The sequence below is a fragment of the Spermophilus citellus genome, assembly GCF_964194105.1.
Source record: "Spermophilus citellus genome assembly, chromosome: 3".
Classification (NCBI taxonomy): Eukaryota; Metazoa; Chordata; class Mammalia; order Rodentia; family Sciuridae; genus Spermophilus; species Spermophilus citellus.
Genome location: NC_138184.1, coordinates 123149977 through 123168157, shown reverse-complemented (window position 1 = coordinate 123168157; position 18181 = coordinate 123149977). Strand labels below are relative to the sequence as shown.

The window sequence follows — 18181 nt, the reverse complement described above, 5'->3', positions numbered from 1 at the left end:
GTGCTTTGCAATCAGCATTTCTCAGTACAAGGCACATAATACCTAAATGATGTGGTACAGGTCTATGCACAGTCAGGATCCAGAAGCATTTTGTTCTGGCTTTTTCCTAGGAAAATGGAAAGATCACCTGAAAGTGCCCTTTCTTTTGTAACGGACTCTAAATACTGCAACCACGTGGGATCTTGAATAGAGACAGCTCACCTTGTTTTTCCAATGAAGAGAGGTTTGGCATAGGCAAGGCCCAGGCCCAGGTGACAGAGACAATTGAAGAGAGCCCTGGGTGAGGAGGGAGGGGCACTGGCCTTCTAATCCCAAATCAGAGCATGCAGTCACCATTCCTTCATTTTTTCTAACTAGGCAGTGGCCTCCACTGTATCTTCCTCCACTAAATTGTCATCCTTTATCTCAGAACATCACTCCATTTCCTATTCAGTGTGCTTTCTGTAAGGAATCATTTGAAAAGAGAGGAGTTGACCAAAATGGATTCCCAACAAGCCCGTGGCAAAGGTCTAAGAGGCAAAATGAGAGGCTTCCCTGCCAGTCACTGGGCTGCATTGCAGTGTTAAAAAAAGAAACACACCACAACCCAGATTAAAGAATAACTATGAATAGTTCCTTGCCTTAGCCTGACACTTCTGCCTTTTCAGAGTACTTTCACATCTACTCTCATTTGTTTTTCAAAATAGTATGATGAGACCAGAGTTTCAGGAACCAATTCTATCCCCATTTTGCAGATGTGGAGGCTGAGGTCAGAGCAAATAATATAAAGAGCCCCAAGTCACTCATTTCATAAGCAGTAAAGAGAAGTCCAGAAAACAGGCCTTCTAATCCCCAGGGCAAACACTTGCTCTTAACCTACATCAAGCAAGCCTTTTGCCTCTGGCAAGGAACTGGCTTCTTAACTAAAACATAAAAGCTTTGTGCTATATTATTTCTACATCCCCTTCTAAATGCGAGATGGGAAGAGTCTAAGTCCCCAGGGGAAAAATATAACCACTAGATGATAATAATAACAATTAAATTGTAACTTCTGAACTATATAACCTGGGGCCATAATGTCTCAGGACATTCAGAGAAACACAGTCTCATGAGCAAAAGTCATCAAAGTGATTCTAGTTTTATTTACATTTCTCATTGATCAATAACATCAGACAAATTACAACTCACAATAGACCTCCTGTCTTTTCTTCTCCAGCTGCACAACCCTCAGTGTTCTCTGTAGCCTCCTCCTCCTTTCAGTCCTCTGGACTCCTGGACCTTTTCTCTTTCTCCCTTCATCTCTCATCTTTACAGCCCTGCTTCATTCCCTCCATATTTGCAGCTCCTTTTGCATTGAATCTGCACCACTGTGGACTGGGCACTATGCCTGAACCTTACCTGCATCACATTGACCCCAGAACACCTTCACAGGAAGTATAGTTACTATAACTATTGGTGGGTTATAGATGAAGATAGCTACTTCAGAAAGTTCAGTCAGCTAGTCAAGGGTAGCCCTGAAGTTAAATGGGTCTGTCTCATGCATCCCCCTCATACTTTGCATCTCTGATCTACTTGGGTTCTTTAAACATCTAGATGTGCACTTAAAAAAAAAAAGTACTTATGAGGATTGGGAATGCATCTCAGCAGTAGAGTACTTAGCTAGCATGCACAAGGTCCTGGGTTCAATCTCCAGTACTGAAAGAAAAACAAGTTATAAAATGTACTCATGAACTTGTGGAAGCTATCAGGAGCCATGTCTGCTTTTGACTTCTACCTGGAACTGTGCCTGATAGAGAATAGTTTCAAATAAGAGGTTGTCACATATTCTTGAACTTGCATTTACACCCACAGGCTGAATAACGCAGTCTATTTTGACCTAACAAAGCTTTCCTTGGCTAGGCTGGGAGAATGCCAAAAGTCCTTTCCAAGTAGTCCAATTGCATCATTTCTAAAGCCCAGGCATTTTGGGTTGAGGTCCATTCTGCCACTTGCCAGTTTGGTGACAGACTTTCTTTGTCTCAGACTTTCATGTAAAAAAAATGTGCTAATAATAATAATTCTCACAGGTTTATTGTGAGAATTAAATAATCAATTTATATAAAACATTTTTAAAAGAGAATTTAGTACACAATGATTATTAGTTATGTCTCTAATACATAGAAGTTATGTGCATGCTTAAATTTTTATCCACTTGTGCAATACCTGTATTTTATTTCTTTATTTTCTATATAGTTTTTAATTTTAAAGCATTTGTGCTCCCTTTTTTCCATTTTACTAAACTTCCTTGTTTTCTGAAATTATTTAATTTCTCTTTTATTGTGTGTTGTTGAGAGAAACCAATTAGCTTTAAGCTTAAGAAGTAAAATATTCATATGTATCCATATAGGAACAAAATCTGGTTTATGAGAGAATAAGGGTACAAAAGAGGGAATTCCAAGGACAAGGAGCTATGGAGCGAAGACAAAAAGAAGACTTCACATTTTTTAATGGGCTTCCACTTTTCCCTGTTGTCCTCAATGGAGAGATGAGGTTCATCCAACATAATGAATTTGGAATCCACTTCACAGCCTGTACATTTCAGTATCATGAAACTTTGTTTGCTCCAGCTGAAAAATATAGCCTGGCAGTGGTGTCCCCAAAGAATACACTTTTCTTGATGTTAGGTCAATATGTTGCAAAAAATTGATGGCAAAAATTCCCCCTGTGATGTCCTTGCATGCAAGGGTTAAGTGGAATAAATTTAGTAGCAGCATGAGTGAGAACTTTCATTTTCAAATATTTGGCAGTTTATTATGCAACTACATTCATTCTCCAGTATAATCAGTCTACTGTTTCATGGTTATGTTGTTGTTAGATATGATGTCCTATCATATGATAGCATTTATATAATGTATGTTACCATTTAGCATCAATAAGTTGCATGCCACTCAGGCACATGCAACTCTTTGTTTTATGTCAAGCCCTTCATGCTACCGACAAATTGAGTCCATCTCTCTGACTTCTTGTCTGCTGTGCTGGAAGGCTCTGATGTTGGAGGTATTTTACTTGCAGGTGTTTCAGAGAGAGTGGAAAAAACCTGTCATACAGATGGAGGGGATTTCCTTTGTAACATGCATGGAAGCTTTAATAAATGTTTGGGGGAAGAGGCACACACATGAATAATTTTCCCTCATTTTGGTTACCTCTCTAACTTATAGCTACATTTCTTCAAGAAAATTCCAAGAAATCCTAAAGGGTATTTCCTAGAATTTGGCAGTTTTCATTCATTTATCCCCTCAAGAAACCTTACAACTCTGCTCTGAAACAGGTTCTTAAACTCCCCACTCTGAAATCATTGGGGAATTATTAAAAGTCCCAATGCCCAGGCCATTCCCCTACTAATTTATTCAGAGTGTTCGAGGTGAGAGCCAGTCACTGGTATCTTCTAAAGGTGCCTGTGAGATTACAGTGAGTAGCACCATTTGGAAACCTCTTTTATCTTTGTATCTTTGCAGTTGAGTGTAATGGATAAACTTTGTATTCTCTGCATACCAGGTGTCTATTTTGTGAATGTTTTATTTCTTTAAAGGCTTTTATTTCAACCACAATTAGTTGAGCGCCTACTAAGCACTTAGGAAATGCTAACTGCTTTCATGTCCTTTTAATTCCCTTAGTGCCCATAGGGCCCCTAGGAGGGTAGTGTTGATGTCTCTGTGCTGCAGTTGTCTGACCTGAGGCCCAGACACTTTTCTCCACTGGAATAACATTAGGTTTGGATGGGAAGCCTCCCTCTCAATACGGGGCCTCCCCTGCTCTTTAGCTGCCTCATGTTCTAAGCCTCACAAAATCTATTGTTTGTGCCATTTATCCTGGTGTTGTTCTTGATATAATTTCCCTTCACTTTGTTAGTGTCAAGGTGTCTCTGATTTCATTGGCTGCAAGACAATAAGCCATCACCAAAACAGTCATAGAATTACACACTTGGAAGAGAAATATGAAGCTTATTAGTGCAATTCTCTGCCTAATGAATAATGAATTGTTTTCCCCTAATATTCGGATGCTCGTGCATAACAAACATGAGAAGAACACCAAGAAATTGTAGTATGAATCACAGCATTTTTTCCACTCTATTCTCATCCAGGTTCTTTAGATTGGTATTATAACCCCATGTCATGGCTAAGGCAATAAGCCTCCAACGAATTTCACCCAAAGTCAGGATCCAAGGGCTGATGAGGGGAGTCTTGTATCTGATAGAATTCCATAAACATGGACCTCTTGATCTTCAAGAAGTGTGCCTCCTAACCCTTGAGCACACACATTTCACTAACTTAACTCTTTTGTCTGCCTCATCACCTGTTTTGTGTTAGTCAGCTCTTCATCACTGTGACAAAATACTTGTGATAATCAACTTATAAGGGGGTAAGGTTTAGTTTGGTCTGCAGTTTCAGAGGTTTTAGTCCATCGTTGCTTTGGGCTATAGTGGCATGGTACATTATAGTGAGGATCACAGGGCAAAGGGCATCTGTTCACATCATGATGGCCAGAAAACAGAGGGAAAGAGTAGGAGAGAGCAGGATCCCAATATCTCCTTTAAGGGCATGCCCCCAATATCCCAACTTTCTCCTTTGAGACCCTGCCTTCTGAAGGTTCCACTACCTCCCCATTAGTGCCACAAACTGGTGACCAATCCTTTTAGCACATGGAGGACATTTGCGATCCAAGCCACACAAAGAGTAACCTTCCTTAAGTTCTATTTTTGAAAATTACTCCAAAGATAAATAGTTCCCGGAGAAAAGTTTTATTTGGCTTATTGGATGGGTGGAAAGGACAACCACTCCTCCACTTTCAGCAGAAGTTTGGTAGTTGCTACTGCATTTAATTTTTGTCTGAGTGTCATTTTTGAATAAGGAACCCACCTCAGGGAAGTCATGCTCTCAAAGACTCAGGGAAAGGAAATACAAACCACTGAGTTGAGCAGAAGCTGCAAACCCAAAGCACATTCTTGATGGTGGCCTTTCTGTTTCTCTCTGTGAAGCCAGCACAGCGAACAGAGTCCTTAGCACTGATAGAATTCCATAAACATGGACCTCTTGATCTGCAAATAGTGTGCCTATGCCCCTTGATACACAATATAAGTTGTATTTTCTGTTGCTCTCTCTCTCTTTTTTTTTTTAGTTATAGATGGACAGAATACCTTTATTTTATTTATCATTTTGTGGTGCTGAGGATCAAATGCAGTGCTTCACAAGTGGTAGACAAGCACTGTACCACTGACGCACAACCCCAACCCTGTGTTGCTCTTTTCATTAAAGTGACATCATAAGCAGTACCATGGCTAGCCTCACTCAAGGTCTCAGCCAGTAATTCTGCTTTTCCCATCTCCTAGGAAAGAATCTGTGTAACCACTTTGAATGTTATCATGGCAAGCATATTAGTTATTTTTCATATTTCTCTGAACTACTGATTTAAGTTGTTCTTACGGAAGCTTTTCTAGAGTTTATTTATATACCCATTATAGAACCTTTCTCTGTATTCATGTATTTTCCTTTTTTTTCCTTTTCTCTTTTTTTCTCCCTTCTCCCCTGGTAGGGAGAAGGACAGGAAAACAGAACAGTAAATGAAATTGAAATAAATAAACCAATTTGGAATTTATGTGCTGGTTTATGTTTCTTTTCAATGTGCAATTTTAGGAAATCATCTGAAATTAGTGATATATGGCATTAGTGCTGATAAGAAATATATTTGTTAAATCATATCATAGATGTAAATGTGTGTGTGTTTATTAATATCAGAGTTGCATTACAGAGTGATGTGTGGAATATGGGTCTGTAGTTTTGTCAAGAACAGTGCCTTCCTTCGTTATGAAATGGAGCTCAGCAGTGAGTCATGTATGTAAAAGATATGCAAATTTAAAATAATAGCAAAACATGCACTTGAAATAAGTTTTTTTCAAACTCAGAGCACAGCTGTTATCTAAATATCTATGTGTCAGCATACCCTGTGCCTGAGACTTCAGTCTTCTCTGGAAAGCACACATTCCAGATCTCATACAAGGAAAAAAAAAAAAAAGGACTGTATCCTTCTTTATATTTTTCATATTTGTGTTATAGTTACCATAACTATTTCATAAATCATTATTTTAATTTCCTCTCATCCCCCTCTTTTAACTCTTCACTTTAGTGCTCCAAATATCCCAGGATATACTGGCAAGGTTCATTTCACAGCCACCCACCCAGCAAATTCTAATATTTCATCAACAACCCCATCACCAGATTCAGAACTGCAAGGGTAAGTGTGAATCCTATTACTCAATTTGCCCAGATACATTAGAAGGAGAAATCCTAATTATGGTTACTCCATTAAAGAATAATTAAACACTAAGAGTAAATTTGCACAGTTTCAAAAAATGGACCGTCAATTTCAAAAAAGAGAGGAGTTAATTTTCTTACAAAGTTACAGTTTATCAGGGCTTCTTGAATGTTTTCCTTTTGAATTTTACTCAAAATTACATTGAAAATCAACTGCAGATTAATGTTCATATTTTGTTGCCAAAAAAAAAATCTTAAGACACTTAAGGCACATCTAGGGGACAGGGGACAGTGACTTTTCCTCTTGTACTCACAATTTTACACACACATCATTCTTTTCCAGTCACCACAAGACACATGGTACCTGGATGCATGGAACATACATGAAACACATACCTACTTCTTGTGAATAACCATCTTCTTTTTTTTAAGACAAAATTCTGTTGAAAATCACATATTTCAAACCTCATTTTTGAAAATTGAAAACAAGACAATCTACAGAAGATAATGGCTGATTATTTTGTTGGAAGCTACTCGTAGAAGCAGCACATTATTTCTCATTAGAACTCAAATTTGAAAGCATTTGATGGAAGTCCTGGCCTTGCAAAAAAAATGACACAGTTTTGAAAATGCAAATACTCTGAACCCAGAGGCTGGCCCAATGCTAATGAAGAAGCTGTGGTGGTAGGACAGTAGGGGAGGATGGACAGAGGGTAGCAACATTCTCCCCTAAACAGGTAACATTTCTCCTAGATCATTCATTTATCACCCATTTATTGAGCACCCACTCTGGATCAGGCACTGTTCAAGGCACTGAAAACACAGGTTAAACAGAAAAGATCCTGTTCCTCGGGAGCTTTTGTTTGGGGGTGAAAGGAAGTAAAGAAGCACACAAGTAACCAAAGAAACAAAATGATTTTGGATAATGACATATGCTGTGAAAAAACAGGCCACAGTCACTGAATACCTGGGAAGGGCTTGTTGAGCTTAGTAACTGGAGAACGTTTTCTGAAGAGATGACCTTCAGAAGGAGTTTGTGCCTCAAAGAAGTTGGATTTTCTCTAAAGCAGCAGCTGGAATGGAAGCAGCTGTCATGAACAACTTCTTGGACCATGGTTCCAGTTTATCTAGCTGTTCATTCTTATACATTTGTCCATTTTTTGGTCAATTCATAGTTCTTTGATTAAGTCAACAGATATTGACTGTATTCCAGCAAATTCACAGGAACTAAATCTGTTTGCAAGTAGCTCAGGATTTCCTGGTAGATAAAAAAACTAATGACTATAGCAGAGAATGATGACCAGCATCAAATACTATAATAACTTGCTAACTGAGTGCTTCCTAGATACCAGGCACTGCCCTCTGGGTGTCGTGGGCACTAACTCATTTCACCACCCAGGCATCCTGCGAGGAAGGGACTGTTACCGTTTCTATTTTATACATAAGGAAACTGAGGCACACACAAGCCACAAGGGAGATTGGAAGTGCTGAAGAAGACCTCACAGAGGAGGTGGATCATGGCTGACTCTTGGAGGATTGTGATTTGGTCTTACAAATATTTAGGGCAGGGGCTGCAAGTGGGCAGAGCTTGGCATGTTGTAGGGAACCCACAGCAAGCCACCCCTACAGGAGGGAGGAAAGTAATCAGCGGAGGGTTGCCCCCTCCGTGTACCACTATATTTAGACAGTCCTGTACATCCCATGGAACATTAAGGACAAGGAAAGGAAAGGTGCCTGCTGGCCAAGGGCTTCCTCAATACAACTCAAGTTTTGGTTGAAATTTATGTAGAATTTCTAGCCACCTGATGCACATTTTAAAAAGTAGGCCATTGACCTTCTAGGAAAATATTGTGCATTCAGCTTCCTTTCAATATATTTTCCATTCTCCATAACTACTTATATGATTTTTTAAAATAAATTTCATTATGTATATCTAAGACATAATTTTTAGGACACTTATAACCAAATGGTTACATAGTACAACAAATTAATATATATATATATATATATATATATATATATATATATATATATATATATTATCTCACACAGTTACCCATTCATTTTTCCCCCCATGGAAGAGGAACTAAAATCTATTCATGTAGCAAATGTTCAATATCCCTAGCAATCAGGGAAATGCAAATCAAAGCTACATTGAGATTTAATCTCATTTCAGTTAGAATGGCAATCATCAAGAATCCAAATAATAACACTGGTGAGGAAATGGGGGGAAAGTACACTCCTATATTGTTGATGAAACTGCAAATTTAGTACAGTTATTTTGGAAAGCTGTATGAAGATTCCACCAAAAACTAGGAACAAAACTACCTGTGACCTAGCTATCCCATTACTTGGTATTTATCCTAAAGAACTAAAATAAGCATAATATAGTAATATAAGCACATCAATGTTCACAACAGTGAAAATTATAATAGCCAAGATATGGCAACATCCCATGTGCCTGTCAAGAGATGAATGGATAAAGAAAATGTAGTATAGATACACAGTGGAGTTTTACTCAGCCATAAAAAATAAGGAATATATGCCATTTGCTTGTAAATAAATGGATGCAACTAAAGAACATCATGCTAATTGAAATAAGCCAGACTCAGAATGTCAAGGGTCAAATGTTTTCTCTCGAGTCTGGAAGCTAGAGCAAAATAAGGGCGAAAAGGTGTGTGTGTGTGTGTGTGTGTGTGTGTGTGTGTGTGTGTGTGTGGTGGGAAGGATTCCATGAAAATAAAAGGGAGATCAGTAGAGTAGAGGAAGGGGATTGAGGGGAAGGAAGTAGGGACAGGAAAAAAAAGGAATGATGGAATGAAATTGACCAAAATTTGCTTTGTACACATATGAATATACCACAGTAAATTTCCCCTTTATGTGTATCTCTAAAGCACTAATTTAAAAAAATTAACTAGATACAAGGAAGAACAGTGGAGTAGAAGAAAGGGGACCAAGTGGAGAGAGATGGGGAGGGAAAGAGGAAATCCTAGGGACTGAAGTAGAGTAAATTATATTCCATACATGTATAATTATATCAAAATGAACCCCAGTGTTATGTATAACTATGATGCACTAATGAAAACATTAAAAATAATTATATAAAAGAATTCTGAATAGAGTACACTATTTTTACTGCTACTGTCCTCATGTTGTACCTTAGATTTCTAGACTTGTTCATCCTACATGTCTGCTACTTTTTATCCTTTGACCTATGGCTCCCCATTTCCTCCCCACAGCCTCCCCTTCATAACCACTACTCCGTTCTCTTCTATATTTGACTTTGACTTTTTAAAAATATTTGACATATAAGTGAGACAGTCTTTCCATGTCTGACTTATGTCACTTAGCATAATGTCCTTTAGGTTCTCCCAGGTTGTAGTAAATGTCAGGATCTCCTACTTTTTAAAGTCTCAATAATATTCTGTTAGCTATATCTATGTCTGTGTGTCTAGTCTATCTTACTTTTGTTTTTTGTACCAGGAATTGAACCCAGGGGCACTTAACTACTGAGCCACATCCCAGACACACACACACACACACACACACACACATATGCACACATACATATATATATTTTTTTTTGAGATGGGGTCTCAGTAGATGCTTAGGGCCTCATGAAGTTGCTGGGGCTTTGAACTTGCAATCCTCCTGCCTCAGCTACCTGAACCTCTGGGATAACAGGAGTGTGCTGCCATGCTCAGCTATCTTACATTTTCTTTATTCATCAATGGATACCTAAATATATTCCATATGTTGGCTAGTATGAATAATGTTGCCTTGAATTTGGGGTGGAGCTGTCTTTAGGAGGTGGTGACTTCACCTCTTTTGGATAGATACTGTACCCCCAATAGGAATTTCTGGATCATATGGTAGTTCTATTTATAATTTTTTGAGGAACCTCCATCTATTTTCCTCATGGTTTCACCAATGTACACTCTCACCACCAATATGCAAGGCTTCCCTTTTCTCCCCACACTCACCAACACTTGTTATCTTTTGTCTTTTTGATAATAGATTTCCTATTTATCTTGTGAGGAAGTAAATTTCCTATTTATGATTGTGAGGTGATATCTCATATGGTTTTGATTTCCATTTCTGTGATGATTAGTGATATTGAGCATTTTTTCACATGCTTATTGGCCATTGTTATATCTTCTTTGACAAAATGCCTCTTCTGGTCCTTTGCCCATATTTTAACTAGACTATGTGGTTTTTGTTTGTTTGTTTGTTGCTATTGATTTTATGAATTCTTTAAAAATTTTGGCTCTTAACTCCTTATTATACATATAGTTTGAAAATATTTTTTGTCCATCCATAGGTGACCCTTTTATTTTGTTAATTGTTTCCTTTGCTCTACTCATGTTGTTCAGTTTATTGTAGTTCCATTTACTTGTCTTTAATTTTGTATCCTGAGCTTTGGTGTGATATTTAAACAATCATATCCATGGTCAATGTCCAAACACATTTTGAAATGTTACAAAGCAAATTTCAAAGGCAGAGTGATAAACATGTAGACAGTTAACACGTTTCACTACATGTAAGGACATTAAGAAGCAATGTCAAAGTTAAATATGTTCTTATATCTACCATTTAGATTTGTCCCCCACAAAGAACTCAGATAAAAACCCTGTGGCTGGATGGTTCACCATTGAGGGAGCCAAATCAAAGCCGTTCAGACAAAGCAAGTGCTTTACATTTGTAATCCCTCATCTTTTCCTATATAATCTATTTTCTCACCTCAAATATCTGAGATTTCCATCCCAACATCCTATTGATCTAACAAATTTCCATAATCACATAAGTCAATTATCCAATGTGTGGAAAAAATATCATTTTATCTTTAAGATAAATATCTACCTTTAAGTGGAAAACTATTCCTTACTATTATAATTAGAGAGAAGAACTTGAGTCTTTCGTGGGGATGCTAGGTCTAGTTTCAGGTTCATGAATACTCCCTAGTGGGGGTTCCCATAACCCTCCCCCATCCACACATACTGCACACACAGCTGTCATCTACTGCCCTGGAGTGGAACCCAGAACCCTCTGAAGTGGTTTCTCTAGTGTTCTCAGTCCAGATAAGATTCTGGATAAAATGACATCAGCTAGTGTCACCCCTGACTAGGTGATGGCTTGTATTGGATCTACACTACCCCAATCTACAACCTCCTCATTCACCCTTCTCAATAACTTCCTGGGGCACAAGGAAGTACAGTGGGGAAGGGATAAGGAGAGTTTAAATGAAAAATATCCCTATATGGACCTGCCATCTGCATTTAGGTTTGCTCTTGTGATTAGAAAATTGGTCCCTTGAGACTATCCACCAAAAAGAGTCACCTCTGAGTTTTTGTAACACTATATATAATTTTTAAAAAATTTCCAGACAGTGTGAGCCCAGGTGTCTCTCTGCAGAGTATCATGGGAACATAGTGAGGTAACTTCCTTCTGTTTATGTCTACTTGAGCTGATGCATTTTTTCCTATTATTTCTACACATGGGCATCCCCTGGGAATTCCTGAATCTTAGCCTTTGCTGTATGCTTACTTTTTCTCTATAATCTGCTTTTCTTTTAAGAGGACTACTAGAACTAATCCTTGTGGTGCTATCTTCAAACTGTTTAGTCTACCTAAGCTTCTAGTCCCTTCCCCACACCCCTGTCAAGAGACCTGGGCTGTCCAAGGTGACCCCTCATTTCCCCTGCCATTCATCTGAATATGAATCTCTGAAATAGAGATTTTTTTTGTCTTTTTAAAAAAATTTATACATGACAGCGGAATGCATTACATTTTTTATTACACATATAGAGCACATTTTTCATATCTCTGGTTGTATACAAAGTATACTCACACCAATTTGTGTCTTTATACATGTACTTTGGATAATAATGATCATCATTTTACACTATCATTTATAACACCATGCCCCCTCCCTTCCCCTCCAACCCCTCTGCCCTCTCTAGAGTTTGTCTATTCCTCCCATGTTCCCTCTCTCTATCCAACTATGAATTAGCCTCCTTATATCAAAGAAAGCATTTGGCATTTGATTTTGGGGGGATTGGCTAACTTAACTTAGCATTATCTTCTCTAACTCCATCCATTTATCTGCAAATGCCATGATTTTACTCTCTTTTACTGCTGAGTAATATTCCATCATGTATATATGCCACATTTTTTAAATCCATCCATCTATTGAAGGGCTTCTAGGTTGGTTCTACAGTTTAGCTATTGTGAATTGTGGTGCTATAAACATTGATGTGGCTGTGTCCCTGTAGTATGCTGTTTTTAAGTCCTTTGGGTGTAGACCGAGGAAAGGGATATCTGGGTCAAATGGTGGTTTCATTCCCAATTTTCCAAGAAATCTCCATACTGCTTTCCATATTGGCTGCACCAATTTGCAGTCCCACCAGCAATGTAGGAGTGTGCCTTTTTCCCCACATCCTCACCAATACTTTTTGTTGTTACCCCTCACACATCAGATAGAGCACTAATCTCTAGGGTATATAAAGAACTCAAAAAGCTAAGTACCAAAAAAAAATCGATAAATGGGCCAAGGACTTGATTCTCTATTTCATCAGTACTTTTCCCCTTCCCTCTCAAGAAGACAGGCTTTGACTCTTCTAAGCCTCAACCTTTTGAGTTCTTGATACTGTTCATCCCTGCCTCCTCCATGCTTGCCTCTTGATGGCTGGCTTCTCTACAATAGACAGTTGCTTATGAAAATACCCAGTCAACAGTTGAGTCTTCCCGCTGTGCCCCTCTGAGCTCCTCTTTTTCCTTTCACTTCTAAACTTCTTTAAGAAGCAGTCACTCCCCTGCTGCCTGATTCTACTTCCTCCCAGTCTCCTCTCCTTCACTTCTAGTCATCTGGATGCTAACATCACCAGTGAGGCCAAGTGCCCTGCCTGCCACATCATGGACTGATAGGGGAGGAGAGGGACTGTTGATACCTCTTCATGCAGAGGACATGGACACTGCCTATATCATGGATCTCTGTGGACGATAAGACTACAGTGGTGGCTTGGAGTTTTGAAGTTGCTTAGGCTTTTTTGAATGTCAATACAAAGGGGTCTCCATCCCAAACATTGCATGAGGTGTACACTCACTCAAGTGCCTTAGGATTTATACTGGGACGAGACACAGAATGAACACAAGAGATGCCTGAAAGAGATCTGAAGTGAGGAGATGAGGATGTACTTAAGGTGGCTAAGAAGGCATGTTGTAGATCTCCATATTCATGAGTAAGGGACTAGGGACCTAAGAGCTTCTCCCAACTCTTGTTTCCATCACATAGGTTTTTTTGTTGTTTTTTTTTTAATGTGTTCCCTCATACCAGAGTGGACCTTGCACCAATGCTGGCATTCTCACTTTAGCAGCCATAATGATAATTCTAAAAGCCATATATAATCATACATACATACTCACATGTAAATGTGTGTGTATATATGTATATATGTGTGTATATATACAAATATAGAGCTCCAACTTTTCTAAAGGCTATCTTTTCTAATGATCTGACTTTTCTAAAAGCTCAACCTTCCCTTTGAGTTCTTGATACTGTTCATCCCTCCCTCCTCCCAGCTTTCCCCTTGATGGCTGGCTTCTCCCCAGTAGACGTTGCTTATATTTGTATATATAACATATATGTGTATATATACAAATATATACACACATATACACATGTTTGTGTATATATATATATATATATATATATATATATATATATACACACACACACACACACCTCTATATGTGTGTGTGTGTGTGTGTGTGTATATACACACATGTCCACACACACACACACACACACACACACACACAAATAAACTTTTTATTAATCACAGCATAAAAACAAAGCCACTTTGTATTGAGTGGCACATGGGGGCAGTCAATTTCCCACACCAGAGCTGTCACTTGCTGCTGCACATGAGTGTCACTCTATGCACATGTGATTGAAAGAGCAACACATTTGCAGAAGAATCACTACAGGCCATGGGCTTGGGCTTGTTCACAATATTTGGCAGAATGCATGTTAGTGCTGGGACTGCCACCTCTGGTACAATAGGGAGTTCAGGAATGCCGTGACCAAAGGATAAAGCATCATGTGCATGGTACTTGACACCGTCACCTCCTCCATATGCTTTCTTTCATTCTCACAAGAAATGTGGTAGGGAAAATTTGTTCCTACTGTGTAGACCAGCAAACTAAGACATAAAGAGGGGTGAGCAGATGGTTTTGTGAGCTCACAACCTCAACCCACGGGCAGAAGAAGGAAAATGCAAACTCTTCACCTTGCTCCTCACCTTGGTGGCTCCTGGAGTGTTCCACCCCAGTCTCTCATTGTCACCACCAGCCCTCCCCCAGGCCCAGCCCTCTTGCCCGCCTCACTTTGCCATCTTAATGAGCTGCCTCATGCTTCTTGATGTGGACTCCATAAGAATGCCCATTCACCAAGATGAATATATCTCTTTTGTCCCCTCTGTGCTCTGGCTCACCCCATAGAAGCTTTCTGCAGTAACTGTTGTGTCACTTGGCTGCCTCTTGGCAGAATCACCCCCTTTGGAAGGACCTACAGTAATTCTCAGCACATAGATTTTCATGAAATGAAACTGAAGGCAGATAGAATTAATCATACACAGTCTCCTTTTCTTCAGTTCTCCCCTAGCCCCCACACCACCACCCCATTTATGTGTACCATGAGTTGGGAAAGATACGAAGGTTTTTTAAATATTCTTAGTTGTAAATGGACATAATAACTTCATTTTATTTATTTTTGTGTGTAGTGCTGAGGATTGAACCCAGTGCCTCATGTGTGCTAGGCAAGTGCTCTACCACTGAGCCACAATCCTAGACCCTGAAGTTATCTGTCTTTATGTTGACTTTGTATGTTAATTTTTTTCTTTTTCTTCCTTTATTCTATCCTAGCGTCTTACGGAAAGAAATGAAAGTTGACCAATTCTGTCATCAGGCACCGCTTTCACGAATGGTCACAACTGTGAAACCTTACAACCCCTTCAACAGAATAGAAAAAAAACCGATAGACTTCTGAAAGAAGCCACACCCCGAGAGAGATTTCTAAGCCACTCATCCTGGAAAGGCATTGTGTATTACATGATGGGAAAATACAAGAGCAAGCCACAGTCTGAGTGTGTGTGAATGAGTTGTGGTATAAAAGGCAGTGCATTCTTGCCTTGCCTCAGCTGGACATGAACCAATCCACAATGGCAGCTGAGACCCTGAAAACCACCCCACCAGGTCTTGCTGCAGGAGACTCCTCTTCAGGCTTGGAATACTGGGTCTCTCTAGAGGTTTCCCATCCTGGTAATGTGACACAACCAGCAGGGTTATAACTGCACAGCCTAGATCATAAATTTGAGGATCAGAGATGAACTTGTCAAAAACCGACACATTATCAATGGGAAAGTTGGACCATGGAGAGAGATAGTCACATTCTTCCTTGTCACATGGGGGACATCACCACATGGGGACAACAACGATATGTAGAGGGGAAAAATACACTCTTGATTTACTCTGGTGTTTCTCAAATAAACACATCCTGGGTTCTATGAGGGTCCTTAGGCAGAAAGGATCACTCGTGCCGAGATTCAGGTTGGAATGGCCTCGACCAAAGAGAACGTAAGTGCACAATCAGTCCAATTTTGTATGCAGGCTGTGGGGTTCCTTTTGGCCCTTCAGCTTATTTATATGTGTGTGTACATATCTGTAGAACCCATTAAAGTTCACAAAATACTTTCATAAACCTTAGCTCATTGACCTTGCAACCCTATCATAAATTCTTATAGCAGGCATTTTACATATATGTTGCTATTTAAAATGTTTTTATTGGTGCATTATAGTTGTACATAATAGAGAGATTTATTAGGCTGTATTTGTATATGCACAAAAAAATTTGATCAATCTCACTTGAATAAAATGTACTGAGCCTAGGAGAAGTATTTATCTGGAACTCAGGTTTCCTGAGTTCAGATATCTTACCACCCCACCTCCCTCCATTTCTCTGCAAATTGGATAACCTCCATTGAAATATTAAAACAAACAAACAAGACAAAACAAAGAGAAACAAAAAGCTCACTGCATTTCTTGGGTTTTCTGAAGTGTATCTCAGGGCTTCTACCTGACAATCCCCTTCTTCCCCTAAAATTCAGAACAAATAGTTGTCCCACAGAAGTCTAAGTAACTGTAAATTCTTTTTTTTTAAGAGAGAGTGAGAGAGATAGGGAGAGAGATAGAGAGATTTTAAATATTTATTTTTTAGTTTTCAGTGGACACAACATCTTTGTTTGTATGTGGTGCTGAGGATCAAACCCGGGCCGCAAGCATGCCAGGAGAGCGCGCTACCGCTTGAGCCACTTCCCCAGCCGAATCTGCAAATTCTTTAAGGTGCAGCTTGGCCTTTCTTTTCCAACTGAAAGGGAAAATCAACTATTTTTCTTGTGGAGTCATTTATTTCCTCAGTAAACAACTAAACAGACTTTGAAGTTGACTCTTTAACCAGGACAAACAGGAAGATGAGCAGCCATCCATCCTGAGGACTTGACTCGCCTTCGAGAAGGAATGACTTCATCTGAACCCAATTTTGTAGCCTTAATTATTTTCAGAAAGAGCAAGTCTCTGAAAAAAATAATCAGATAAAAAAAATCTTCAACTTTGGAAGATTCTCAGCAAAACATAAATGGGGCAGCATTAGCCCTGTCCCATCTGTAGATTGATGTGGATATCTGAGATTACATTTTTTGGTAAACATCCTTGGCAAGCCACTTCATCAGAGGTGTTGCTGTTCAACATCTGAGGTACCTGTTCATCATTCTGGGTCTTTCTATGGCAGGGCAGCACTGACACCTACCTAAACATTTTGAAGACCTAAGATCATTTATCCATTTTCCACAGTGCAAGTGTCTGCACACCCATCAGGGTCCTTGTGCAATCTTGTGCGCCTCCAAAAGCTGCTTCTAGAAGGATGTTGGCTTTAGCGGTATTCTCCTTGGACCTCAACCAGGAGATGAGAGACGGTGACTCTCCTTTTGCTCCATAACTCATTCGTATTTCTCACCTGTGAAGATAAAATGCAAATCATGCTCACCACAGACCTCGAATTGAGACCAGACACAACAAAAGACAACACAGAAATGCCAGTACTCTAGGTCCTTAACCTGTGAGTGTGAGTAGTAGTATTTGGGCTTCTGTGGCCAGAATCTGAAAGTTATAAAAATTAAGGAAGATAGTCACAGGGATAGCATCTGCTTTTCTAATTCTGAAGGGTTATTTCTGAGAATTGGGAGCTAGCACATGGACTTCTTATTAGGTCAGCAACTTGTCCCTTACTCACTGTCCTCAAAGCCCAGTCTCCCCGACAATGTCACCTCTCAGCTTTTATTTATCCCCAGGGATTACATAAATACAAGGAAAAAAATTCACACTAATAATAATTCTAGTCAATGTGATGTAGAAATACTACAAAAGTACAGTAATATGGAAAAAACATGATCCATATGATAGAGCAGAATAGAAAATTAGAAATGAACAGATGAAATCCTTCTGAACCCATCAGTAGAGGATAGATTTTTTTCAATAGAAGCTATTGAGGCAATTACTTGGAAATAAAAACAAAGTCGAGTAGATCCATTAAACTATTCACAGAATAAAGATTTAAATAGACACAGTAGAGTCTTAGATTACCTGGAAGTTCAGGGGAATTCATTTAATATACGTGTGTAGAAAATTTTGTCTGAAGAGGACACTGAAGCAAAAAACCATGAAGGGGAAAAAAAGACTTTTAATATAGAAAATGCCACCAAAATTTTTAAGATGAATCTGTTGGGAAAATATATCAAAGGATTCATATTTTATTTATAAAAGCAGACTATGTTTTTTTAAAAATGTTAGACTAAGAATCAAGGC

At 39.0% G+C, this 18181-nt stretch overlaps 1 protein-coding gene across 1 annotated transcript in view; it reads left to right on the top strand.

Annotated features, from left to right (window-relative positions):
* The window catches only part of SPMIP7 (sperm microtubule inner protein 7), a gene marked incomplete at both ends in the record, with an annotated part of 71709 nt that extends 56398 nt beyond the window's left edge, over window positions 1-15311 (top strand). The window contains 2 exons of the mRNA XM_081283274.1: window positions 6139-6246; window positions 15188-15311. Coding sequence (XP_081139400.1) covers window positions 6139-6246; window positions 15188-15311 — 232 coding nt within the window. The remainder of the gene's footprint in view (window positions 1-6138; window positions 6247-15187) is intronic.
* Window positions 15312-18181: the final 2870 nt, after the last annotated feature.